Source organism: Gopherus flavomarginatus, chromosome 4 (genome assembly GCF_025201925.1).
Source record: "Gopherus flavomarginatus isolate rGopFla2 chromosome 4, rGopFla2.mat.asm, whole genome shotgun sequence".
Classification (NCBI taxonomy): Eukaryota; Metazoa; Chordata; order Testudines; family Testudinidae; genus Gopherus; species Gopherus flavomarginatus.
In genome coordinates, this window is record NC_066620.1 from 100,612,135 (window position 1) to 100,639,840 (window position 27,706).

The following is a 27,706-nucleotide window of genomic DNA, read 5'->3' on the forward strand; positions in this document are numbered from 1 at the left end:
TAGATTATAATTTCTACCTTTATTTCACATTTCAGAGTTTTCACAATGCTAACAAAATATTCATATCCATTATTGTTTAAGCTGTTAGTTAAGCAGCTGACTTCCAAAATGGTTATGCACAAAATATTTCATATTTTTAACTTCCCTAATCCAGGGAATGTAAAACAGTTTTTGTGTCCAATGCAGATTTCAAGAGGAAAAAAAATACAGTACATTATAGCTTTTCTTCCTATATTACTTATTAAATATAGTGTAATACAAGGAATAATATATCATGTAAAGCTCTATTGCAAATCCTGCATTTATAACCCACAAGTATGTATTCAGTTTTTTAAAATAATTTCTCTGTGAAGGAATGATCGTTTCTAACACCTTGGTTACACACTGTGGACCAAATCCTCCTTGCTGTTCTCATTCAAGTAGACCACTAAAGTCAATGAGCGAGGGGGGCAGGATTAGATGCAATTTTTCCTGGGAATGTTACGACAGATGACATTATCTGCAAGAGAGAACTTAGACACTATAAGCCTTTAGAGTACAGTGAAGCCTACTGAAAAGCTAAATAAAAACAATAAGATCTAATACAATAATAGAAGCCTGCTCTCATAAAAGAGTATACTTTTACAAAGGAACATAAGAGCAGCCATACTGGATCAGATCAATGGTCCATCTAGCCCAGTATTTTGACTCCAACAGTATCTAGTATCAGACCTTCAGGGAGTGTGGACAGAACAGGAGACTTTAGAGCAATCCACCCCATCTTCCCCTCCTAGTTTCTGGCAGTCAAACATTTAGGGTGGCCCTAAGCATAGTGTTGCATCCATGACCATCTTGGCTAATAGCAGTTGTTGGACCAATTGACCATGAACCTATGTAATTTTTTTCTGAACCCAGTAATACTTTTGGCTTCACAACATCCACAGCAATGAGTTCCACAAGTTAGCTGAACATTGTGTGAAAAAGTACTTCCTCTTGTTTCATTAAACCTGTTGCCTATTAATTTCATTGGGTGAGTTCGGATTGCTGTATTATGGGAAAGGGTAAACAATACATCTGTATTCACTATTTTAGGACCATATCCTGCCATCACTGGAGTCAGATGGCATTTTCCAACATAGTAATGTTCTTAGTTTACAATAAAAATAAAATGCTGTATGCAATCTGTATGGACAATGTGCATCTCTAGCAATCAGGTTTAACTTCTTAAAATGAAAAAAAATGCACATAAAAAGAACAAAAGCCAGTCAGTCTGATTAAAGGCAAATTAATTTGCCTTTAAAGTTAGAGAGCAGGACAGGTTGTTTAGCATTAGTAGTAATGGTTGCAATGAGAAAATAGCAGGGTTAGAGACTGCAGCGATAAGAGCAGTTATGGTTACTCTGGGCCCATTCATGAGAGGTGCTGAGCAATGCAATGCAATGCAATGCAGTCCCTCAGCTGCTGCTGACCATATAGGAAGTTTAAGGTGTTATCCACTTTGTCTGTTCCTGAGAACTGCTCCCGTTAACCACAACTGTGATTGCAGGTCCTCGGTACATGCACAAGATCAGGCCCTCTAAGGATCAGGCCCACTGTAACTAATACCTCTTCCCATAATCCTCCATAAGAACCAAAGAGTTCTTAATAAGCCAGGAATGGTGGTGTTGCACAGCAGCAGGGCGAGATTAAGGCAGGGGCTTTAGGGGGAAGCAATCTCCAGGCCACTAAAAGGGGTGCTCAGGCGGGCTGCCTGCCTGCCATAGTCCACGCCTCTCCCAGAAGGGGCTAGCTACTGGCATGTCTCTGTGGCCCTTGAGGTGGCAGAGGAGGCAGCTCCATGTGCTGCCCGTGCCCCCAGCACTGTCTCCACAACTCCCATTGGCTGGTTCCCAGATAATGGGAGCTACGGGGTGGCGCTTGTGGGCACAGGAAGCGTACAGAAACCCGCTTCCCCTTCCCCCCCAAGGGGCACGCAGAGATGTGCTAGCAGCCAGCCCCTTCCGGGAGTGGCATGGGGCTATGACAGGCAGCCTGAGCCCTGCTGCACCGCCGTCTGGGAGCTGCCTGTGGTAAGCACCTTCCGGATGGAGCCTGCACTTCGCACCCTCACCTCCACCCGATCCCTCTGCCCCAGATCAGAATCCCTCCTGCACCCAAACTCCCTCTCAGACCCCACACCTCCTCTGGCACCTGTAGCAGAGTGGGTCTCTGCTCCGGCCCGGAAGGGGTTAAAACAGCCCTGAATAAGGGCTGGGGGCTGGAGAAAGCAGCCTTTTAGCCTGGGCTGATTGGGGAAGTGGCAGCAGCAGGGGCCATGCCTCAAACTGAGCAACAGGCCCTTGCATAAGGGCAGAGAAGCCAGGAGTCCAGAAGTCTTCCTCTGCCTGTAGAGGGAGAAGGGCCTGGCTGCTGAGAACCAGAGCAGGTACCTAGGGTGAAGCAGTGCTGGGGAAAGGCTGGGGAGCTCCTGCCTGGAAAACCCAAGGCTGTGGCCTAGAATTAGGCCAGGAGGTACTGGGGTTGTAGGGTGCAACCCAGGGGTAGGCCAAGGCAGCAGGTCCAAACCCCTTTGCTAATGATGAGTGGCTGATACTACAGTCTGCCCCAGGCCGTGGGGCTAGACAATGACTGGCAGTAGCCTACACTGAGGCATAGTGGGGATAGAGGGTGGGGTGTTCCCAGGGAGGGGAAACCCCTAAGGAAAAGGGGTTGCTGCCAGGGGGCAGAACCCCACATAAAAGGGACACCGGGGTCCAGGGAGGGACACGGGGCCTGTAGCAGGAACCAAGGCAGATCACTGGCCTGCAGTGGAGGAGGGCGCTCTGGAGCTGGAAGAGCTAATTCCCAGAAGTAACCAGCAGGAGGCGCCGCAGGGGTGAGTGATGCCCGGTTACACACCCCAATCCCCTGCCCCAGCCCCCTCCTGCACCAAACTCCTTCCCAGGAAAAAGACTTGTATACAGGGGCCCCATAAAATCTATTAGCCCCAGACCCACAGGAGCGTTAATCTGGCCTGGCACAGCAGGTGGTACTCTCTAAACTGAAATGCCCTTCTCTGTGTTCAAATGCACCACCTTAGAAATGAACCAGCTCCCATTGCAGATCCATGTGTCTGTGCTATATCTGTTGCTTCCAAGCTTTGACTTCTCACATGTGAGTGTAATTGGTCACCTCTGAGCCAGTTGGCCAGTATGTTATAATAGCTCTACAGGTCTGACAGTCCAAAATGGGCATTAATCTGTCCTAAGCATCTTCATACTCAAAAGCAGTTTCATAATTATAGATGAAAGGGTTGAAATCCTGGAGTCAATGGGAATTTTGACATTGAATTTGGTCAGGCCAGGATTTCACCCTAGATGTCTAAGAAATTTCGTTTAGCAAAATGCAGGATTTCACTGTACTACACACCAGGAAGGATAAAACCCTGGTACAAATTGAGAAACAATTTAAAGAAAGGAAATGAGTGTTCCCATACAGAAACAGGAAGCTCAAATAAAAAATAGTTGCCATTCATGTTGTTTATCTTGGGGACCAAGACTAGTATCATTGTAACCTTATAGGGTAATAAAATGTGATCCCTGCTAGGTTGCAGGATGAAGTCCTTTTATAGAGTTATTCTTTTTTCAGTTGGTTAGACATTTCTCCCATTGCACACATTTTGGGATACTTCTTTTTTGCTATATTTTTGGGAATTTTTTGTAAACAGGACTGGCAGTGGTCATTTGGAGCCCCCTATGAATATCAAAACAGGGGCCCTGGTACCTGCCACAAGACTGTGACACTAAAATCACTTTAAACTCTACTTCTGCCAAGGGATTCCTGAGCTATAGGAAACCCTGTGGTTCAGGAAGCATAGAAGCAACCCAGGATGAAGATGAAGGAAAGTATCTAATGAAAATGTAAGACTCACAGACAAATGTTCAAAAACAGGATTTCTAACAAACACAATGAATGAGTGAACTTTGCAGGAAAATAGTAAGCAATTATCAACAGACGGTTCCTAATGTGGTTTGTTTCTTCATTTAAGTTGCCAGTTTTGTAGACTGCAGAAGTTTCTCTTTCTTCTAAACTAAAAGCCTTACAGTGATTACAAATTAAAGGTATAATATAGATACAGAATTACACTGCAGACCAGTTAAGTTGGGGGTGGGGCAGGGTAAGATCCTTGTGGCTGCAGGATACCACACCTTGCCCTAGCAAATCAACGTCATCTGCACATGTCTCTTTTGTTTGCCTGCGGCATGCCGCAGCACCAGGGAGCTTCCCAGAGGCCTTCAGAGCATACAGAAAATCTGCTTCAGACAACAGAGTCCTCCTTTTAAAGAAATAAAGGAAGACTCCAGTTCAAGAGTCTGGAAAAGCTTTAATGATGGTCTCATAGGCAGGAGGAGGTGTTTGTGTTGAATGACAGATGCGGAGGCTGTTGTTGGACCAGTGGAATTCAGGACGAGTTAAGCTGTTGGTGGTGTTCCCCACAAGGGTAGTGGTGGTGCTGGTGGGAGACAGAGTAATCAGCTGACTGTTAGTTTCCACAGGGAGCGGAGGGCATTGCAAAAAGGGGTGGAAGGTGGAGGCTCGGAAGCTTGACTTTCTTGGGAAGGAGTTGGCTTGCTCCAGGGAGGCTTGCCGCTGGAAGGTGAGGCTGGCCAGGCTGAGATTGCTACGGCGTTCGCAGCTGTTGTTCCGGTAGAATCCAGTCCTGTTGGCAGCATGGCCCTGAGAAGAAGGTCTGGAACGGCGGCTAGAGATTGACGAGCTCCACTGTGAAATGTGTGCGCTGGCTCTGCGACGGGACAGGCAAGTAAACAAAGCCCAGATTATCCCTCCAATCACCAATCCAATCACCATGGACACTGAGAAGGCTATTATCATCTGACCTAAAACACAGAAAATAAACAGCAAGGTTGCTTTATTTACCATACAGACTATTCAGTCTAGAAAATGAATTTGATATGGCAATATCAATAAGGATTAAAGATATTCATTTAGTGACATTATAGAGGACACATGCAACTTGTAATTACGCTGCAACAGAAATACAGGGTTTGATGCTGATCTCACTTACACTAGCTTTTAACAGTGTGACTCCAGTCAGTAACTCCTGTTTGATACCAATGAGAGTGAGAGAAGACTGGAAGTGGAAGGTACTCATGACCTTGCAGGAGGTTGTTAATACCTATTACAAATCAGATGCAGACCAGATGTACAGCTCTACCGGAAAAGCACTGAGATGATTTTGGTCAGAGATGACCACTGAAACACAAAAAGCTAATGGATGTTTTCCTCCTCCTGACCCCCAGTTTTGGGGACATATATATGTCAAGCTCTCATTGCACAAAGTGTAAAATTTCTAGCCCTCTTACACTTGCCTGCACTCTAATAATCAGCACTGAGAGGCTCTGGAAAAGGACTGTAGCTAGGATAATCTTCTTCCCCACATGATCAGGTTTTTGTATTAGATATTAGGAATGGCAATATACAAAAACCTGTAGGAGAACATTTCAACCTCCCTGGATGCACAACAGCAGATTTAAAGGTAGCCATCCTGCAGCAAAAAAACTTCAGGATCAGACTTCAAAGAGAAATTGCTGAGCTTCAGTTCATTTGCAAATTTGACACCATCAGTTCAAGATTAAACAAAGACTAGCCAACTACAAAAGCAGTTTCTCCTCCCTTGGTGTTCATACTTCAACTGCTAGAAGAGGGCCTCATCCTCCCTGACTAAGCTAACCTCATTATCGCTAGACTGATTCTTGCCTGCATATTTATACCTGCCTCTGGAAATTACCACCACATGCATCTGACGAAGTGGGTATTCACCCATGAAAGCTTACGCTCCAATATGTCTCTGTTAGTTTATAAGTTGCCACAGGACTCTTGTCACTTTTTAAATGCTCGATGGGTTTTCCTGGTTCTCCATGCATGGTAGGGGGCTCTGTGCACAATCTGGGACTAGTAGCAGTCAGATTGCAACAGACAGTTTACATACAGGCTATGTCCAGACTACCCGCCGTATCGGTGGGTTAAAATCAATTGCTTGGGGATCGATATATCGCGTCTCATCTAGACGCGATATGTCGATCGCCGAGCGCGTTTATATCGATTCCGGAACTCCATCAACCCCAACGGAGTTGCGGAATCGACAGGGAGAGCTGCGAACATCGATCCCGCGCGGTGAGGACGGTTGAGTAATCCGATCTTAGATATTCAACTTCAGCTACGTTATTCACGTAGCTGAAGTTGCGTATCTAAGATCGATTTCCCCCCGTAGTGTGGACCAGCCCTAAGATGGGATGAGTTGTGCCTCTCTGTTCGGGGAGCAGCCTGTTTTGTGTTTCTGTTTTTGGTTCCTCTGTTGATAAGGCTCTAGATTTTAAGAAATTAAATAGTTACAGTGCAACCTTTCAAAAATATGTTTTTATTTAACCTTTCTATGTGCATGCCATGAACATAACATGTACCACACCAAGAGGGTGAACAAAAGTTTCATTTGAAAGGCTTCAGTTTCAAATAGTAAATTTTAAAAGTAACTATAAGTTATTGGTGATTGACATACATGGGTAGCCTTGACAGTGAATTTCCGAATTTTCAGTTAAGGACTAGAGATTATCCCTATCCACCTCTCAACACCTACCCTTTGCTTTATGTCTCATTCAAGATCCAGGGCAGAATTCCATTCCCTGGGCTCAGAGGACTGTGGGGTTTGCTCCATCCCTTTACTTCCAGGTAAAACGCTGCTCTGCCAAGGGTGGCACAGTAGAGCTGGGCCCATGACTACCCCACTCTGCTAGCAAGTTGAACTGACCCTCTAAATGGGAGAATACGTAGTGCCCTACAAAAAGATGTAGTAGCAGGTGTGCAAGATGCTTCTCAGTGTAGCAGCCTGCAGGGAACTTGGAAGTTGGAGCATGGGCCACAGGAGGAAAGAGTTTGGAAAGGAACAAATTAATCAGTCAGTGTGCACATGCTGCAAATACTTGCAGCACCTTTGTAAACAGTAGCTTTAATAAAGACGGGGTGCTAGAACACTTTGTATAGTGAGCGTGTGGAGAGCCATTGAACCAAACTGTAAACCCAGGGTAGTCAATAGACAGATTGTGGGCCAACTCTGGCCTGCCAGATGTTTTTGAATAGACCCCAAAATATTTTTATGTATTTATTAGCATTATTATAATGTAATTGTTTTCTCTGAAGTCTGGACCTTAACTATACTTTGAGCAAGAAATCTGGACCTTGACAAAAATAACTGACTTAACCCTGTATATAATGGAAACCTTTGCCAGCCAGCCAGCCTCCTCCCCCCAACCACAAACACCCTGTGTTCCAGCACCTATGAATAAAGAGCCAGGTTAGCTTTTCAAACTTGGAGTCCACTCACATTATTACCTGGCAATATGAAACATCCAGAACTCCCCCCGGGATGAGACAACTCCTTACTGTGGACTATGACTAAAGCACCTTATTAAAGACCATTGAAGTCAGTTGAAAGATCCCTACTGATTTCAATGGCGTTTGGATCGGTCCCCGATACTGAAATCTACTCTAAGATTTTGGGACATCACACTCTTTTATTACTGTTTTATTAAAAAGGAGAATGATTTAGTAACCTATTTGAAATTTGACAAAGGGTTTTGTTTGGGAACATTAACTTAGCATCAGACAGGAGAGTCCTTGCTCTGAATTCAAGTGCACAGCCTCCTGTAGAGAAGGATTTATTCATGCTAGAGCAAGCCTCTATTTCTCCACAATAATTGGGAGTGATTCCCTTCCCCCACTGAAATCTCACAGCAGCTGCATAGAACATATAACAAATAAATGAAGTGCTATGTATCAGACAAGCAAATTCTGCTTTCTGGAGGCTCTAGCAAATTCATGCACAGAACATGACATATTCAAGCTGCTTGACTTTGGTTGGGTTAAAGGAGGATGCATCAGAAAGCATCTGTTGTACAATGAAGAAGGATCATTTTTGTCCCTTCCCTTTTTCACATCTCTCCCTTTCATGTTCCTGCAAGCATTTCCTCCCTTGTGCTGGGACAGTAGATCAGCATGTGCTGATGAGACAAAACTTGATTCAACCCAACGCATGAATGCTATTTGGAGATTCATTTTTTCCCAACTGCCCAATCCACAAAATACAGTGTTTTAAAGCTGGAAACAATGGTTGATCAGGTGTTTTCCATCTCAGGCATGCAGACTTCCAGACTGCAAGCCAGCCAAATGGTTTTCTTCATCACAATTTTGCCTTAATGCTAAATGAAATAATCTGTGATATGGAAAGCCATATTTGAGCAGGTGATGGAAATTTAAGTAGAATACGGACTTGTGGACAAAAGATGAATTGCACCTGCATCCAATCAGTAAACTCTTAAATAATTGGAATAGAGAAACTGTGAGGATTGTGATTATTCTGCCACGATAAACCAGTCTCTTCTCAAGTCATCAGCTGTAGTTCATTCTGCAGTCTGATTCATGCAAGATCACAAGCAAATAAACTAAATAAAATTTCCTAGCACTTATGAGATAAGGAGTTGAACCTGCTAGGGTTTGGACTTTGCTTCTAAAAAGCCCAGCAAGATTCTTGAGCTCAGATCAATAAGCCAACCCATGTGGCACACAGTATTGTTGTTGTGTGTAGTTTGCCAAAACAACATCTCTATAACTGACAAGTGTTTAGAATTATTCTATTCCCTCATCTTTATCACTGATTGCCAGGTCCAAACAACCCTCTGACTGTTTGTAACAAATCCCTGATTCAGTAGCCTGGGTGAATCAGTGGGTTGACAGAATGAACCAGCTGTGATCTTTGTCATGGCAAATGTTGGGAAAGGTCACAGTGTGGTAATGGTGAAAAGAACAGAAGTGATTGTCTGCAGCACAGACTGATTCAGGTAATTGGGACATTGGGAAAACAAACAGATGTTGTGGAGGCTTACACAGCAGGCCTGGCTGGTGCTGGGTTAAGTAGGCAGCTATCTAACACTCTTCTACCTGAAGGGTTTCTAGAAGCTTCTGGAAATAATTAGCCAAACTGAATCAATAATAGGAAAATCATGAGTCCCTGAGGTGTAGTTATTATGTTTGCCATCAAGAGAACAATGCTCATGAACAGAAAGTACAGTGGTTTAAATTTCATAACCAAGCTACCTACCTAGAAACAAGACTGCCCTCTGCTGGCAATCTACACTGATGAAAATAGAGCAATAGATAAAAGTTTAGATGTTGTGCTAGAAGTACTCACAGCAAACATTCAGGAGATGGAGAGCACCATGGCCAATGCTCTATTTGGTAATTGCTAGAAACTCAGGAGGATTCTGACCTCTCTGGTGCAGACTCTTGGGTTAGTATTCTGCTCAGAGTTTGGAATGGTCATGTGAAGGGGAATGTTCAAACAAACTTTGTGAAGTATTGTTTACAAGGGATTTGTGAATGTTTGCATTAAACTCTATTTTAGGATTGGAGTAGTAAACTTGCTTTGTGTCTACGGCCACGTCCAGACTAGGTATTAAAATCGATTTTAGATACGCAACTTCAGCTACGGGAATAACGTAGCTGAAGTCGAATTTCTAAAATCGAGGTACTCACCCGTCTGGACGGCGCGGCATCGATGTCCGCGGCTCTCCGTGTCGATTCCGGAACTCCGTTCGGATTGATGGAGTTCCGGAATCGATGTAAGCGCGCTCGGGGATTGATACATCGCGTCCAGACTAGATGCGATATATCGATCCCCGAGCAATCGATTTTAACCCGCCGATGCCGCGGGTTAGTCTGGACGTGCGCTACATTACCAGCCTTTGTTCTTGATAAAAAGCTGAAAAGAAAAGTTTAAGATGCCATATGAAAATCATAAAAACCAAGTGAGAGCTCACTTGATTTCTCTAGTGACCAGCATTGAAAGGGATAATAACGACAGAGTAATTCTAATGACCAAGAGGAAACATCTAAGATCAACGTGTTTATTTCCTGACATCAGCACAGTCATGTAAAGAATTAAGCAAAGCAGTAACTGGCTCTTCTAAAGAATCCTGTGCGAAGGCAGTTGTAGAAACTGTTACTTCAGGGCTTCTGCCTATTTTCCTAAATACTGCTGAAATAGCAACATATGGTTTTCATCTGCTCACACGTGCAGCGCACGAGCCTCTAGCACAGCATTACTGTCTATCTTGTAAAAACAGAGTTGGAGTAGCATGCACTTCTAAAGAACTTAAACCAATTGAATGTACTGATATAGTGAACATAATTCCACAGTGCAATATTGCACAACCTTTTATTGTAGTAACTACTTAGCTAATAAGAATATCATATAAAACCTGACAGTAAAATTATTCACAATTTTGATATTTAATATTGTGGTTAAAATGGAGACTTCACAAATGAAGAGCGATTTCTTTAATGGGATACATTGTAGTTAGCAGCACATTACAATAAAGAAAATGTACAGTATTGGATCAAAGATGCAGATCTTCAGCTTAATGTAAGGACTTGAGTGTATGTGATACTTTTAAAAGGTCCTCAATATTAACACATGCAATTCTATAATATTTTTGTTGTCTGCCTGATGCTGAAGGACATCCTGTTGGAACCTAAAGCATTAGAAAAATTTCTCAAAAACAGTCCCTCATTAAATAGAAATCTGTTACCACTGAAATGCTGCCAAGGTCAGTGGAGAGAATTCTGCTGATGGATTTAACTTCTGCATCACCAGTTCAAAAATATCCCATGTGTTTCCTTAATGAATCAATTTATATTCTCCATTACTTGTTCAGATTGTCCCATTTCCCTCCATTCTTTCCCCTCTCTGTATTTCTTGTTTTCACTTGGAGATTGTCTCATTTTTTTACCAGTTAGTGCATTTTGTTGAATATTGACTTCAGGCTGGTAACATGGAGATAACCCTAGTCTAATCTATACAGATTCTCATAACACTCTCATCACCATAATATCTGAGTTCCAGCCACTAGTGTTAAATTTAGTGTAGCAGGGAAATTAAAAATTGCATCTTCTTTTTTTGTGCATGCCATTTTGAGAATACAATGCTAAGTTCTTATCCAGTAGTAATTGGCAAGGCATCTTCTCAGATTTTCAGAAGTAAGAGTTAGCTTTTTGCATTTAGAAATGGTAAAGGTGATTGTTTGTTTTTGAAGAGTCAATAGAGGGCTGATTGTGGATCTTATAATGGAGCACTGGTTGCAACCTTAGCTATAATATGGCTACCAGAATCTCTATAGTCAATAGTTTAAATTAGATTCATGCAAGAAGTTAAAATTCTGCTATAAAGAGTGAGGAAAATACAATGAGTCAGTACTAAATCTTGTTCCATATGACACTGAACTTCTTTCACTTTCTCCCTCCACCCCTAGTTACGGGGCATAAGACTGGGTTATGTGTGGAAGGATAGTCTTGTAAAGCACAAGACTGTGACCCAAGCAACTTAGTTCTATTTAGTGCTCTTACACATTTCTTTTGTAATTGTGGGCAAGTCCCCCTGCCTCTCCATGCTGCAGCTTACTCATCTGGAAAATGAGGACAATAACACTTGTAATAATAATACATAGCTCACAGGAAGACTGACGCTACATTTGTGACTGTAGGAGGAACACTTTGTTTCGTGCACTTTAACATTAAAGTACCCCGAGGTAATCAGATGGAAGCCACTTGGTAACAAAGTATTATTCTTCAAAAGGCTTTAAAATGAGGGCTCAGTAACAAGACTAGCTGAAGAACAGTTCTTGGCCCCATGACATGCTGGTCAGATCTGATTCTGGGTCCTGCTAGATTTTGACATGTGATCCCTAAATCTAGAATTCACCTGCATGTAATTTATCCTCCAGAGAAGAGAGCACAAAGAAAGATTGTTTCCTTGTGTTGCTACTGGTGCAGACACATTCAAACACTGACTGAGTCCTTGACCTTCTCCTAAAACTACTTCCAGGGTTTGGAATCTTTTCTCAAATGAGAAAAATCCATGACGCTTTGGGGAGCTATCAGTTGTGGGAATAAACAGCAGCCCTCAGCTAAGCAGCACAGTAACTGTTGCACACTTTTTTTTTGGCAAATATAGTATAAAATATATTTGATTAACTCAAGTAATATTATTAAGCAATGTTTTCTTGGCCTTTCTCCCCCCTACCACTACACTTGCTCTGTGTTCCTCCAGTGGAATGGTTGAGCCATGAGAGCAAAAGGATCAGGAAGGTAGCAGTTAGCAGAAGGCAATATACATAGCCTGCAGGGACAGCACACAGGCATAAGATCACGCCCCATCACCATTACAGGGTGTGTTGTTTTCACCCAGCTACAGCCACTGTAATGTTTACCTCAGGTTTAGCAGAAGAATGACAAAGGGAAACAGTTCCCAGTACAATGCACACAGTTTCTCTCTCCGGTGAGTTTGCGCCTATGTAGCTTGTGATTTGTTTTATCTGCTTGCCTGTGTGGATCCCAACATTCATCAGTGACTTCATCTGAATTATACCAAGGATCCATTTGGTGTCTTCTCTGCCAAATCTCCATCCTCAGCAGCCCCCTGATAGTGACATCAGTGCAGTTACACCAGTCTAAAACTGGTCTAAATAAGACTCATCAGAAGAGAGTGCATTAGTGTTTTAGTTTTATATTTACTGAAGTTCATATAAATGATAGTCTATATTTGACATCCAGTAATGAAGGGGCTAGCTAGAAAACAAAACACAATAACATAGCTGATACACCACTGTCCCTCCCAAGGAAATGGTGCCTCCTTTCAAATTATGACCTCTATTCATACTCATGATCAAATTGGGAGGAAGTTTCAGCTTCCTGCAGTTGTTGGGTGGGTTGCAAAATTGGCAAACACAGTGCATGGGTGAATACCAAACTGCTTCAGGTGCTCCTTAGTAACATAGAAAGACAACAAAAACAGCAGCCAGAGAGACATCCTGCAGCAATGCTGTCAAAGACATAAGAAATCTGACTGACAAACTACTTACAAATCCCTCACTCTCAAATATTGCTGGTGAGTACAGACACTTGACATGCTGGAAAAGTGGCTGGGAAGATGAACAATGGATCCCTTATAAAATACATCATAAAAATAAATCCCATCTTTTAGTCTTCAGGTACATGAATATTTCCAATAAATTTGTGGGGGGAAAAAAACCTCAGGCTCTACAGAGAGATGAGAATCACTGCTGCTGGTTTGCCAAAGGAATGGCACTATATATAGCTGCCATCACCACAAATATTGTAGGAGTAAGGGACCAAAGTTCAGCACTGCAATACCTAACTGTAGGCCCCTTGCCAGCAGAGGAATCCTCAGCCCTAAGTTAGGCATCCAGGCTCCCTATATACATTTAATCATAGAATATCAAGATTGGAAGGGACTACAGGAGGTCTTCTAGTCCAACCCCCTGCTTAAAGCAGGGCCAATCCCCAGACAGATTTTTGCCTCAGATTCCTAAATAGCCACCTCAGGGATTGAGCTCACAACCCTGGGTTTAGCAGGCCAATGTTCAAACCACTGAGCTATCCCTCTCCCTATGGGAACAGTTAGCTGGCTAAGCAAGGGATTCACAAAAACTAATGTGATAAGTGAGGAGTCACCTAATCTAGATAGTTGGAAATGCCAAGGGGACAGGACGTCTAGGCCAGAAGGGAGGCACCTATCTTCACTTGGAATTCACAGCTATGAACCCACACCTGGAACTCAGCACCTAAGCCAAGTCAGTCCTTTCTTGCAAAAAAGTTAGGAGGAGGTGTGCTACTGTTGCCTCACCTATAGCCTGCTGGTTAGTGCCTTTGCTGCTGATGTGTATGACCTAGGTTCAAGTCCTCCCGCTACCTGATTTGGAGCAGCAACTAAATCCCTGGGCCCTTTTAACTGCTGCCAGAACCCCTGGGTAGCAGAGGTGGCCAGGAGGCATAGGCAGTGATTTAAAGGGCTCTGGGCTCTGCTGCATTTGTGGCAGCTGGAGCCCCAGGCCCTTTAAATCTCAGTTTAAAGTGCCTGGGGCTCTAAATACCCCACCCCTTCTGGTTGAGGCCCCATCCTCTGCTCAGAAGTCCAGCATACCAGTAAATCCTTTAAATTACTTTCATCCCTGACTATAGCCCAGTGGTTAGGGCTATGGAGTCATTCCAGTCCTCTAAAGAACAGTTAAACATTTCCTGCAAAGTGAAACAGCTTCAACAAAAGGCCCACTCCTGAATGCCCAATATCCCAATAGGTAGGGCACTCATCTGGGAGCTGGGAAATGTAGGTTTAAGTCCCTGCACTGAATCACACAAAGTGGGGACTTGAACTCACATCTCTTACGTCCTGGGTTATAAAAAGGAGGAAGCAGGCTTACTAACAGCTGTATTTTGTGTAAAGCCCAATCTGATAAGCCTGCTCTTAGGCAGCCTCTGAGCATGCCTACTGGATTAGGCCCCATAGGTGAGATTGGCAAGGGAATGCTTAGTTTGAGGATCTCACCAGGGCTTAAGCGCTCAGTAGTGACAGAACTTAGTTGGCTTTGTGCATCCCACTGGCAGAAATGTAGGCATCTATCAGACTTTACAGGCATAAATGTAGGTGACTAGGGAATTTAGGGATCTACAGGGTTAGGCAGCAGCTGAGCAGGGTTTTTCAGCTGCCTTTCGTTTACATCTAGTAGTGTCAGCCTAAACAAGAACAAATGTTTGAAATGAAAGCAGTGTCTCAAAAAGTTTAGTGTGGGGGCAATTATAACAATGCTATACCTTGTGTCACTTGTACTCCATTATAATATGGCCATTGCCCTAATCTCCTCTGATTTAAAGCTAAGGTCCCTGGCCCCGTCTGTCCTGTAGCCACTCTATGTCATACTACCAGTCAGCGGTGGCGGCAAGCCCTCGAGGTCAAGGATGAGCTCCTTCACAGGTTTAATTTTTCATGGGTCCTTTGGTGACTGAAGAGGCTTATTGGCAGACATTGCAAGTGGTGTTGGAAGCAAAGGCGCTTACCTTTGTTTTTACCAGTAGTTGCTATGGAAGAGATGTGTGTTGGGGGGGGCACTCTGCCAGTTTTGGGGGGAGATTATTTTCAGCATATTTATACACTTCTTTCATATTCTAGTTATTGAATGTGTTTATTGTTGGTGTCTTTACTATTTTAATAATGATTCAATTGTTATGAACTACAACATTACATTATCATGAATTACAGTATATTAAGATCATTGCAATCACCTACAAGCTGCCTTCACTAACATCCCAGTTAAAGACATTATGTCTCACTGTAGCTTTCTGGATGAAACTGTCAGCAATCTTATTTACATCTAGGTTCCCTGGTATTATTTTGATGCACATTAAGGGCCGCTATATTATTCAGTTGCATCTATCCCATTGATGGCTGGAGATAATTTTTAAGTCTTCTGAAAAAGGCCAATGAGCATTCCACAGTTCAGGATGATACAGGCACAGTGAGAAGGATTCTTATGAATTTGCAGTACTTTGGAAACATAGTGCTTCCAGACTACCGCAAATGACTCCAGGATATCTTTATTGATGCGTAACAGCTAATTTAGGCATCATCATTTTGTACGTATAGTTGGGATTATATTTTGCCATGTGTATTACTTTGCATTTAATATTGAATTTCATCTGCCATTTTGTTGCCAAGTCACCCAGTTTTGTGAGATCCCTTTATAACTCTTTGCAGCCTGTTTTGGACTTAACTATCTTGAGTAGTTTTGTATCATCTGCAAACTTTGCTACCTCACTGTTTACTCCTTTTTGCAGATCATTTATGAATATGTTGAACAGCACTGGGCCCGGATAGGCCCCTTGGGAGACACCTCTATTTACTTCTCTCCATTCTGAAAATGGACCATTTATTCCTACTCTTTTATTTCCTATCTTTTAACTGGAGTGCCTGGGAATCCTTTCCAGGATCATCTAACGATCCTTAATTTAATTTAATGACAAGCCTTTTGTTATCTTAATCACCCTGTCTCTGTTTATAAACAAACTTCCTGCCCCAAGTGAAGAAGTTGTTAGCAGCACAGAAAACACCACATTCCACACCCAAGTTCTGACTGTTGGGCACTGGGCACCCACTATTTTTTCTGTGGGTGCTTGAGCCCCAGAGCATCCACGGAGTCAGTGCCTATGGTTGAAAGACAGGGTTGGGCCGCGATTGCTGCATGACTGTTGTCTTTCCTTTCTTTTCTGGCATTTTCCTGCGACCAGAGCCAGGTGATTTTCCTCAAAGGTGGAGGTTCCCTCTCTGACAAGTCTTCGTCAATTATCCCTATCCTGGGATACTGTCTCCCAGTGTGTGGTGTCGATGCCGCGTCTCTTGATGTTTATCTTGAAGGTGTCTTTAAAATGGTTTCTTTTGACCACCTCATTTCCTTTCTCTTTTGCTGAGTTGGGCATACACCAGTTGTTGTGGTATGCTTACATCAGGCATGCTCACACAGTGCCCACTGTAGAGCCACTGCACAGGATGGAGGCAATCATCTGGTCATGGAGGAGTCTTACAATGATGATAAATTTGCTTGGGCAGACAAACTTTGACATGATTTTCCACAGAGCCTCATGGTTGACAGAGTCGAAGGTTTTGGTCAGATCGATAAAGACCATATACAGCTCCTGGTGTTCTTTACATTTTTCCTGGATCTGCTAGCTGCAAAAATCATGTTGATGGTGCCTCGTGATGGTCTGAAGTAGCACTGGGACTCTGGAAGTACTTCCTCTGCAGGAAGGAGCAGGCAATTCAGTCAGATTCTAGCAAGAATCTTCCCAGCGATGGAGAGATGGCAATGCCTCAATTGTTGCCACAATCAGCCCTGTCCCCCTTTTTGAAAATGACGACAATGTTAGCATTATGTTAGTCAGCAGGGATTTCTTCAGTGCGCCAGATTTTGAGGAGCAGCAAGTGAAGCTTGTTAGTCAGTGTTTCTCCCCCACTTTCAGCTGTTGTGCCATCAGGACCTGGTGCTTTATTCTTCTTCATTTGTTTAATAGCTCTGCAGACCTCCTCAGGTGTTGTTGGGCTGGCAAGAGTTTCCCAGATTGGGAGCTGAGGGATGGAGTCTATGGTGTCATCAGTCACAGTCGATTATTGATTTAGAAGCTTTTGGTAGTGTTCCTTCCAGTGCTTTTTGATGGATTTGTTATCTTTTAGAAGGGTGCTACATCTTCAGATCTCAGAGGTGTGAGGCCACATGAGCTAGGTCCATACAGGGTCTTTGTCTCACAAAAAAAGCTCTGCATATCATGTTTGTCAGCGAATGTTTGGAATTCTTTTACTTTGTCCTCCCACCATTTGTTTTTGATTTTTCAGTTCCTCCTTTGAACTTCAGCTTTGAGCTGATGGAAAATGTTCTGCTTCTAACTGGATAGTGGTTGGTTTTGCCAGTTACAGAAAGCTTCTTTCTCTGGTCCAAAGGGGCTATAATCTCAATGTTGTTGTTGTCAAACCAGTCCTGTTGGCGGCAGGTAGCAAGGCCAATGGATTCCTCCCAAACCTCATGGATCGTCTGTTTTAGGGCTTCCCAGTCTTCAACACTTGTATTGTCATTTCCAGGTGTGCATATGGCCAGTTTTTCTCTGAGGTGTGTTTGGAAGTTCTCTTGGTGCACTGAGGATTGAAGTCTTTGAATGTTGTATTGCCATCTGTGTGATTTGGATTGCTTTCTATGTTTTGGTGCAATCCTGATGGACATGACTGACCTCACCATACCACCAGTACAGATCACCCTAAAGTCAATGTAGATGGGAAGAGGAAGACCCTCAAGTGGTGTAGAGCTGGTATAATAGCTAGAACACCAACCCGCCTCACTTTCACCAGTATGAGAGAGGTAGCCAGTGTATGAGGGGATGCCAGGATATCAGAATCTTTAGGCAGCCCTCAGGCTGTTAGCTTATGCCTGATCAGATCCGCAGCCAGCCAGCCCAGCACTAAGGGAGTGCAATGGTGAATAACTGTGCTGTGCGCTCCTCAGCTGTACCTGAGGATAAGGGCCTCAATACTTTATGGGTTTGCATTGAATTATATCAGCTCCAATAAAGAAAGCAGGAAATTGGCGTTTCATCCAGAGAGACCCATCTTGCCCCAGAAGCCATCTAGCAAATGTTACACTGAGACCACTGGGAATACACACATTCTAGATCCTTCCTCAGAAAAAAAATACCCTTTCCAGTGCTTTCAGTCTCCATTAGACAGGGTTTATATTGATTACAATTACTATATTCATTTATATTGCAGTAGTGCCAAGAGACCCAAAGGAGGCCCCATTGTGCTCACACTGTATGCACACTTCCTAACCAAAAGGGCTTACAATCAAAACCAAGTTTGCAATCAGAGTCATCCCAATTGCCACAAATGCACCATGTAAACACATTGTCACTATGCTCCAGTAATAAGAAAAACAGAATTACTCATACAAATTAAATCTTTTGTTAAGTAAAAGGAGAATTTTTATCACTATCAAATGCATGTCACGGTGCAACATTTCCCTATGGAATTAGAGGAAGGTCTTGGAGGCACATTGTATCTGAGATTGCTGATAAGGTGGAGAAAAAAAATATAAGGAGTTATCTAATCACGCTCTAGGATTCCTTCATAACGCTGTTTAAGTATTTCAGTTTTGGTGATATACAGGTTTCCTTTCTGTCCCTAAAATAAATTTATTGTTAAGCAATTACACAATTTTTGTGTATTTCCATGGGATCACACCAAAAAAACACATCAGTCTGCCTCTTTGTCTATCAGATTCTGTGTTCTGTTGTAGGTATCCCCAATTACCATAGTATTTGAGCATCTCAGAGTCTGTAATGTATCTATCCGCACAACACCCCTATGTGATAGGGCACTGCTACTATCCCCATTTTACAGAAAGAGACCTGAGGCACAAGGAGACTAAGTAACTTGCCCAAGGTCACACAGGAGCTCTGTGCAAGAGCAGGTCTCCCAAGTCTCAGGCTTGGCTCTAACCATCGCATCATCCTTCATCTTTATTCTACAGCACTCTGAATTGCCACAACTATCAGTGCCCCAAATGCCATCCATGGCTATTAACGAAACACTGTCTGACAGTGTAATTCTTTCCATAGAAAGTCTCTACCTGGTGCAGCCAGATAGAACCAAGTTCTGGTTATTCCCAAGAGAAGACAGCACTTCTAATCTCTCATTGGGTATGATAAGAATTAACACTTCACCCTAAAATGGGCTCCTTAACCCAGGAATCTGAATATATTTCAGAGTATTCAATCAGTGAATAAAATCCTGTCCTCTATTGCACAGGTTCACTCTGAGGAAGAAGGAGCGTCTCCTCATCACCCTCTCCAAGTACAGCTACATAGTAGCTGACACGGTACACTTTTAGCCATCTGTTGTTTGATAGAACTGGCGGTCTGGCTAACTCACATGCTTGTGATCCATAGCTCCAAAAGGGCAGAGTCTGCCAGTTGGGAAGGTGTGATCAGTGTGGGAGGTTATATGCTCCTATTGGCAGTTTATGAGAGATGCAGACACATTGTTCTAGGAAGAATTTAGGGATATTCTGACTCCTGGTCTTACAAGCTCACTAAATCTCTCCCCTCCGTTCCCTTCCTCGCCCCGCCCCCCCCCCCCCCCCGCACCATGTTGCTTAGAAGTACCACCCTTTGCTTTGCCATCTTTACTCCTCCACATCCAGTTGCTAAATTTGGCTTGATATTTACATAAACACTTTACTGAGTTGATCTATATTTTATATATGGTAATTACTTTAAAAAAAACCCACAGTGAGGTTGACAATTAAAGATGGCAAAACAATTAATATAAATAATTTTAAGACAAAGACAGCAACATCAATTCATCCACATTGCACATATTGTACTATATATTGATAACGTGCTTACCCAGGCATCAGAATTACTGCATATGTGCCTTTTGTACCATCACAATATCTTCAGTTGCACACAAAAGGCTCCATCATGGCTCCTAGCTACTAGTTCATGATGGGAGAGGTGGAGAGCCCTACTGCCCCAGGGAGAGCTCTGGAAGGGGTTGTACTTTGGGATGATACAACATGGTTGGATAGTTCTGCCGAAAGGCTACAGCCCTTCTCCTCTCTACTTTGGTCCCATGGAGTTGCTACCACCTACAAGAGTTTGTAAAGATTGCAGTAGTCTCATGCCTGCCCAGGAGGTGCAAGGCCAGAAGAGGCTCTTTACACTCTTTTCCCACATCCCAGTTGTAAATCTAGGCAGGAGTCAGTCTTAATCCAGCCCAAAGATTCTGCAGAAGGAGGCCGCAACTGCAGGGGGAAAAAGAGGTGCTTAGAGTTAAGTTACCCCTCTGCGGTAAGTGGGGTGATATGTCAAACTGCTGAAACATCTTTTAATCTTTGGGTTTTACACATTATAATAAGGGTCCTAGAAAAGAGACAGAAAGAAAATGATTGCAGGGAAAGTTGCAATTGAGGTATTAAGCCATCCTTCCCAGAGACAGGTTTGGCTCATCCCTACTGATTAAAACACCATTTAAAAAAAACAGCTGTTCCAGCATGGAATGATTAAAAAAGGAAAACCAGTAATATTGTTTCAGGAAACAAGGCTACTAAGGGTGACGCAGCACATGGAGTCTGAGGCCCTGATTGTGGGGTGTGTTCCAGCTGCTTTGTTCCACTCCAGCTATGCAAGGCTGCCCTAAAGCTGGCTTAGGTGGCCTCTTGGGGAGTGCCCCTGCATAACAGAACTTCAGGTGGTGGGGAGCTTTTGTGCCTTGCCCTCCCACCTCCAATCTGCTGGCACAGGAATTGTGTCTGGCCCATCATACACCCTAGTGATCATGGGCTGCCAGAACAATGGCCCTTTCAGGTTGTGCCAGGGATCTGGCCCAGCACAGAACAGCCCTGGGACTAGGTAAGAAAATGATGTGTTAAAGCCACCATTACCCTCCCATCCCATGTGCACCACACATGGACCCAAGGTTCTGGTTTTCAATGTCCGTAACTATAGCAAGATAGTAAGGCAGCTGTGACATTCTCCAGGGTACAATCTGGATTCTTAGACAGCTGTGCGCCCTCAATTATTCAACCTGGGGTGCCATTTACAATGCTTCGCTGTGAGAGCAACCACTTCTGGCCTACTCATACACAGCCTTCACCAGGTAAATTACCCCCAGCTATACTGCAAGAGTGCTTCAGCCAGCCAGCCTGCCACCCTTAAATTATACTGCAGCGCAACACCAGCAAATTCACAGTCCCAGACTTTCCCCCAGAAATGTGTATCTTGTACTGCCCAGCACCCTCCTGGACAATACAAGTTCATATAAAGTCTATCATTTCATTAATAGAAAATGATATGCACAAACCTTGTTATCTCAAGTGGAGTTTCCCAGACACTTCAATCCAAACACACTGACTTAGATAAAACAATAGAACAAGTTTATTAACTACAGAAAGACTAAGAAATTAAAGTAATGATGCATAAAAGTCAGAATTTGGTTATAAGAAAATTAAAGGTAAAATACAATTAATAGCTAAGTGAACAAGCTAAAGTGAATTAAAAGCAAAGGCTCTCTCTCACCACAAGTTTACAGCAGTCTGCCTGGAATCCTTTCAGCCAGGACCCTTCCCCCAAATTCTATGCGGCTTCTTTTGTCTTTCAAGTATTGTTGATGCCATGAGTAAAGACAAGGGGAAAGAGGTAATCAGGGAAGTTTGCTCCCCATTTTTGTAACAATTCTCTTCTTTGTGAATCATCTCCAGCTGGGGTTCAGGTGACAGCCAGTCTGTTTTCACAGGAACTTCCATCTGTTCCATTGCCAAGATGTAAAATTATTGCTCACGCCCTTCTTCCTGCCAAAGAATGGCTGATTATCCAGGTGATAGTCCATTTGATTTTGTTGACACCTGGCTGAGGCATCAATTTGCCTTTTGTCTCTGAGGAACTGGCCTGCTTTTCTAAACTTGGAGCCTGTCTTCATCAAGCCATACAGTAAATAATATGTTGCCACACATATTTTACTAGGACAGTAATGATCAGCACATTATGAGTTTTCAAATGATACCTCACAAGGCATAGTTTGTACAAAATCCATCATAGTCTTGTAAAAAGGGTGGACATAGGGATATAGACTGTCACAGCAGTTGTTGGAACTGTTATGCTGTACTGCTAAGGGTAGAATGGAGGAGTGCAAAGAGTGTAGGAGGAACATGGGGGAAGTGAAAGTGTGCCTAAAAGGAAGTGACAATGAAAAGAGAAGTGAGAGACACAGTAGGAAGAGTGGGAGACTCACTCAGAAAGTGGGGAATGGGAGACAAACAACTATTCGCTTTCAGAGCGAGTTTCTAAAAGAGTTCTGGAGGAAGATGCCCCAGACCCTGTTCCCAAGATGCCATATTTAGTGAGTACACTAGAAATGCACAGATACATTAGATTATCCTACAACATTTCATGCCAGCACTCTTCTCCATCAGTAGTATGTCAGTGAAATCTATGAGGCCGTAGCCACCATTCTGACGAGACTGGCAGTCTGATCCTTCTTTACACAAACTGGTACTACTGTATCTTCACACCTAACTCCCATTTCCGCCCAGAGAGAGTATATTGGCAACAAAAAATCTTGGCAGGGGGTAGACTATATGCAGGGGCGGCTCCAGACCCTAGCACGCCAAGCGCGTGCTTGGGGAGGCATGCCGGGGGGGCATTCTGCTGGTCACCGGGAGGGCGGCAGACAGCTCCAGTGGACCTCCCGCAGGCATCCCTGTGGAGGGTTCGCTGGTCCCAAGCGGCTTCGATGGAGCCACGGGACCAGCGGACCCTCCGCAGACACGCCTGCGGGAGGTCCACTGAAGCTGCGGGACCAGCGACCAGCAGAGCGCCTCTCGTGGCATGCCGCCCTGCTTGGGGCTGCGAAATGTCTAGAGCTGCCCCTGACTACATGACCCTTTCAGTCCCTTCTAACCCTATGATTCTATAAACAGATGGGATCCAAAAAGAGATAAGTGGCTACAGGGGGAGGTTTCTTCTTTGCCAGATTAGTCCAGCCAAGTTGTCCGAGACAGGCATATGCTTGCTTTCCAAGTGGGAAAAATAATTCCTCCTTGCAACCAGGAAGCACCTCTTGAGATCTCTTGAATTGACTAGGGAAGGAACAGAGCTGCCAGAGGCTACAACAACCTTGCTAAGTACCTCTAGGTGACAGAAAGAGAAGGTATCACATCCTATCACATGTTTGCTATGGTTTCCCTATTAAATAGAGGAAGTTTAGTGACAAGGCTATGACATCTATTACAAAACTCATGGAAGTGTACACTAGGAAAGGAGGATAAAATAAATCTTTCTATACTTAATAGAAAAACTCATGATTTTTATTCCCACAAAATTATTCCGTTTACAGTTTATTCATGTATTTGTGCTGTATATTGGGTTTTGGGAGTCATTTCTCAAGGTGTTTTTTTATGATGTGGACAGCTGTCTAATAGGAAGTGGACTGAGACTACTAACTCAATTCGCATAACATGACTCAAACCAAGCTGTGCATATATGCTGCTCCTATCATATATATCTATACAACTTTGCTTAGCTGCTGTGATGCGGTGCTCATTCCGCACACCACCTGAAGGGTTTAAGATAACTGGCAAGGGGCTAATTAAACTAAGAGGCTGCACCTGGGGAAGAATTAGGCTGGACAGGCAAACCCTAACAGAAGATGAAGCTCAGCTGAGCAGGTATAGGCTGGCCCTGTGCAAAGCCAGCAAGCTGAGGCCAGAAGGGGGCTGTAGGGGAAGTCATCTGTAGTTAGTTCCTGGGAGAAGGGAAGATGTTTGGGGTTAGACAGTCAAATAGCACACTTGTTTCCTGGAAGAAGAGTGTTTAGGCTGGAAAACTGGGGGCGGAAATAGAGCAGAGAGGTAGAAAGGTGTCATGGAAGCAAGCAGACCATAGTTGCTAGACATAGGGTCCCTGGATTGGAGCCTGGAGTACTGGGTTGGCCTGAGTTTATCTTACAGCCACTGGGAAAGAGGCCCAGGACCTAGCCTTGGATTGGAAAACTGTCTGGAGTGGCATAAAGATAGCTGATCTAGTGGGACTTTAATACCCCAAAGGGGAAACACCAATAGTGACCTGCCTGGAGGGCCAAGTCATGAAAAGAGAATGTGCTGAGTCCCAGAAAGCAAAAAGAGCAGCAGTGAGAGCAAATGACAGAAAGAGGCATCAGATCTGGATGGAGCTTATCCCCTGAATAGCCAGAAGGAGGTAACCTAGTAGTGAGTGAACATGTGGGCTTTTAATAATATACTGTGGCATGGACTGGTTTGGAAAAGAATAATGTGTGCTCAAATATAAACAAACAGTAAGTCTCGCAGTGGAGACTTGACTTTGTTCATTGTTTTAAAATTCTTAAAATCACTTCTAAAAGAGCTATAGTCTCAAGTTAACAGTGGAAACTTCAAGAGTTCCAGAAAACAGGATTCCTGTAGATAATTTCCAGAGTATGATACTAGCTATTGGACAATAGATTAATAATGATGGTGAATTGTTCTAACAGTTTTTACAGTACTTAATTTTGTCCACCTCTAGTAAGTCCCTGATCAGCAAACAATTACACACACGCTTAAGTCTACCCATTTATTATCCCATTGAAACCAACTGGATGACTCTCAAGAGTAAATTTAAGACTGTGTGTAAACTACTGCAGGATTGGGTCCAAGTAATTTGTTAGTGCCCACAATCCTATATGCTTCTTTAAAAAGAGAGTGTAAAATGTATTCTTAAAGTCAGACTTTGCTGAAAGCAGGTATGCTATACCCTCAGTTTAACTGATGACATCTCCTGAAAATCAGTGTCATTTGATCTCCTCTCCTATTCCACCCGTTCCCACGTGATATGGCAGAAAAGAAGAAGTGCCAATCCCACTGCTATGTCCCAAAACTATTGAGGAGAGAAGCACTGAGCCAGAGGCTTCTCTTTCTTCTCTCTGTAACCATGGAAGCCCTTCAGTGGGAACACTGGTTCACTGAGAAGTTGATCTACTGTGTGGGTGTCACCAAGTGGAGGGAATTGTGGTGCAATGCAATATCATTTCCTTAGCAACAATAAGAAATTTTTTATGGAAGTGAATGCTGACTCTCTCAGCATTATAGCAATTTCTGCAGGTGCTTCTCTGTACAGTCAGCCAGGAGCACGGAACAATCAGAGGTTTGGCAAGCCCTGAGAGGCACCCAAAAGTGAGCAGAAAAGTAATAGCAATACAGCTACTAAGGGGGCCATAGTGCCAGCACTAGGCCCCAGGAGTAGAGCAGATGCCCAGCCTCTAGTGCAGATGAAGGACCTTGTCCACAGACTCCTCTGGCTGGAAAACCACAGTGCCTGTTGAGTTAGAAACTCTGGATTATGAATTCACAATGTCTCATGTAACTTTGCCTTTCTGATGGATTTTTCTATTAGAGAGAAAATATAGTGCTCTGGATACTTGGCTAAGAACGGAATAAAATCTGGGGTTTACGGTAGGTAGTGCCTCTTACTCAAGAATTCTCAAAGTATCGGCTATATGAAAGCACTCTTTCATTCCTTTTCTGAAATAGCTACTTTACAAAAATATGCAGTTTCACTCTAAAAACTGGCAGTCATCTTTGCTTCAGATACCAGAGGACAGTACCCGAAACAAGGAGAGCACATCCTATGAAGTGCACGTATCAATTCAAGAATCAGAGAATGGCACTCAAAGGTCTGTTACTCACACAAGGTGACACAAAGGAACTCCCGCAAATGTGTCCCATAAGCTTATCTCCCACTTTACTCCCAATGCATCCTCATAGTAAAGCAGGCCTCTGTTGTTTTTAGAGTATATTATTTTGTAGGTTTACATATTGCAAGGACTCCTGAAAAGATCACAAGGGATGATAAGACTAAAATAGGCAAATAAACAGTATGTGACTTGTGTAATGCAAATCAGGGCAAGTTTTAGGACTTTTTGGAGTGAAGGGCTCTCCATGGTTGCTGCTGGTGGTTTGTTTTTTTTTGCATGTGACTCTACCTACTGAATTTTGATATTACTAATATCCCTGTCTTATATCCAATATATTTTGGTTAAGAAACCCTTCCCAGGTTTTAACAATAGCACATTAGAGTTAATGGACAAAGAACAGGTCAGATTCTGAGAGACAGTGAAGACGAGTTGATTTTGTGAGGCTCTCAGCTTATTAGAAAACTTTCACAGCTTGGAAAGACAACCCGATTATTCAAAAAATTGCACTTCCTTTAGTCTTTGCTACATCCCTTTCATCTGAAAATGGGCCAAATCGTGCTTGCTTTCCTTATACGAGCAGTTTCATTAAATTACTGAGATTAGGTGCTTAACAAGCCATTGAAATCAATTGACAAAGTCTCATTGACTTCAATAATGGACTTTGGATCTGACAATGGGTGAGAGTTGGTCCAAAAACCCACCTGCTAGATCTCAACTGTTTGGATTTTTCAAGAAATTATCCTGACACTTCATTAAGGAGCATTTGGAAAATATTGGCACCACAAGAATAAGTAATCCATTAATTATTTCAGTGGTAATAATTCTAGAAATCTGCCCCGGTGATAACATGACATTTTACAAAGTAATTGGTGGCATACTTGTGTTATAATTGCTACTAATAATACTCTAGTAAAAAAAAATCTTACCCCAAAAGTTTGGCGGCCATGAACTATCCAAATGAGTGCTGTTTTTATCCATAACATCCAAAATAATAAATGCGAAATTGGTATGTCCACGATGAAGCACTAGATTTTGATATGTCTGCAGTTCAGCAGGAGAAGAAATGGGTTCACGCAGCCAGTCACACTGTTTTCCTTGCATAGAAGGAAATAAAAAGTATCACATTTCCTGCTTTTAGACTCAAATTAGCAACTGTTTGTCTTATCTTGGAGTGCCACATGGTTCCTGAGACGGGGACAATTTCCCTCTCGTCATTTCCTCAGCTAAGGAGTGAATTGACTTAAAACAATACCAAATCTCCTCTTTTTCTGAAGCTTGCCACTGTATCCAAAGTCATCTGAGAGAGATGAGGGTTCCTTCCTCTGCCCCACATCAATCCCCCTCATCCTGCCTACTTTAAGCATTTCAAAACACCTATTGACTTCAGTGGGGAATTGTCAAGAAACCAGGAAGGCAGGACTGGTGTCTTATTAAATATCCTTTCCTTAAATGTCTCATAAGAGTATGTTTTTATTTGTTCAACTAGAACAAAAGCTTAGGCCTGACAATCTCACCACTCATATGAATATTGTTTTAATTACTATACTTCACAGTTCCTCTGTTAATCTAAGGATGTATGTGGGGAGGAAAGAGAGAGCCCATGTTCCAGAAAGCAATTTTGTGGTTTGAACGCTGCCTAGTGCTGTGAGGCCCTAATCCCTGCTTGGAGTTTCTACTTACCACTGCAAAAGAAGTAATAAATAGTAGGGCTGTCTATTTAATCACAGTTAACTCGCACGATTAACTCAAAAATAATCGTGATTAATATTTTTAATCGCAATTAATCAGTTTTAATCACACTGTTAAACAATAGAATACCAACTGAAATTTATTAAATATTTTGGATGTTTTTCTACATTTTCATATATATTGTATTTTGTGTTGTAATTTAAATCAAACTGTATATTTTTATTACAAATATTTGCACTGTAAAAATGATAAACAAAAGAAATAGTATTTTTCAATTCATCTAATTCAAGTACAATCTCTTTATAATGAAAGTTGAACTTACAAATGTAGAATTATGTACCAAAAACCTTC

General features: G+C 42.9%; 2 protein-coding genes across 2 annotated transcripts in view; both read right to left on the reverse strand.

Annotated features, from left to right (window-relative positions):
* VIP (vasoactive intestinal peptide) overlaps window positions 1-26,658 on the reverse strand; it is a 60,440-nt gene extending 33,782 nt beyond the window's left edge. Inside the window, exon 1 of the mRNA XM_050949917.1 lies at window positions 26,593-26,658. Coding sequence (XP_050805874.1) covers window positions 26,593-26,612 — 20 coding nt within the window. The 5' untranslated portion in view covers window positions 26,613-26,658. The remainder of the gene's footprint in view (window positions 1-26,592) is intronic.
* MYCT1 (MYC target 1) lies at window positions 1-26,683 on the reverse strand. Its single transcript, XM_050949939.1, has 2 exons — window positions 26,593-26,683; window positions 1-4,856 (listed from the first exon to the last, which is right to left on the reverse strand). The coding sequence occupies exons 1-2, from the start codon at window positions 26,642-26,644 to the stop codon at window positions 4,324-4,326; spliced, it is 585 nt and encodes a 194-aa protein (XP_050805896.1). The 5' UTR covers window positions 26,645-26,683; the 3' UTR covers window positions 1-4,323.
* Window positions 26,684-27,706: the final 1,023 nt, after the last annotated feature.

Bases quoted from the DNA above. Each gene is read 5' to 3' on its own strand.
- MYCT1 (XM_050949939.1), bottom strand. From the start codon at position 26,644: ATGGATAAAAACAGCACTCATTTGGATAGTTCATGGCCGCCAAACTTT. The intron at 4,857-26,592 runs GTAAGATTTTTT...TCTGTGTTTTAG, and splicing joins ATGGCCGCCAAACTTTTGGG to GTCAGATGATAATAGCCTTC.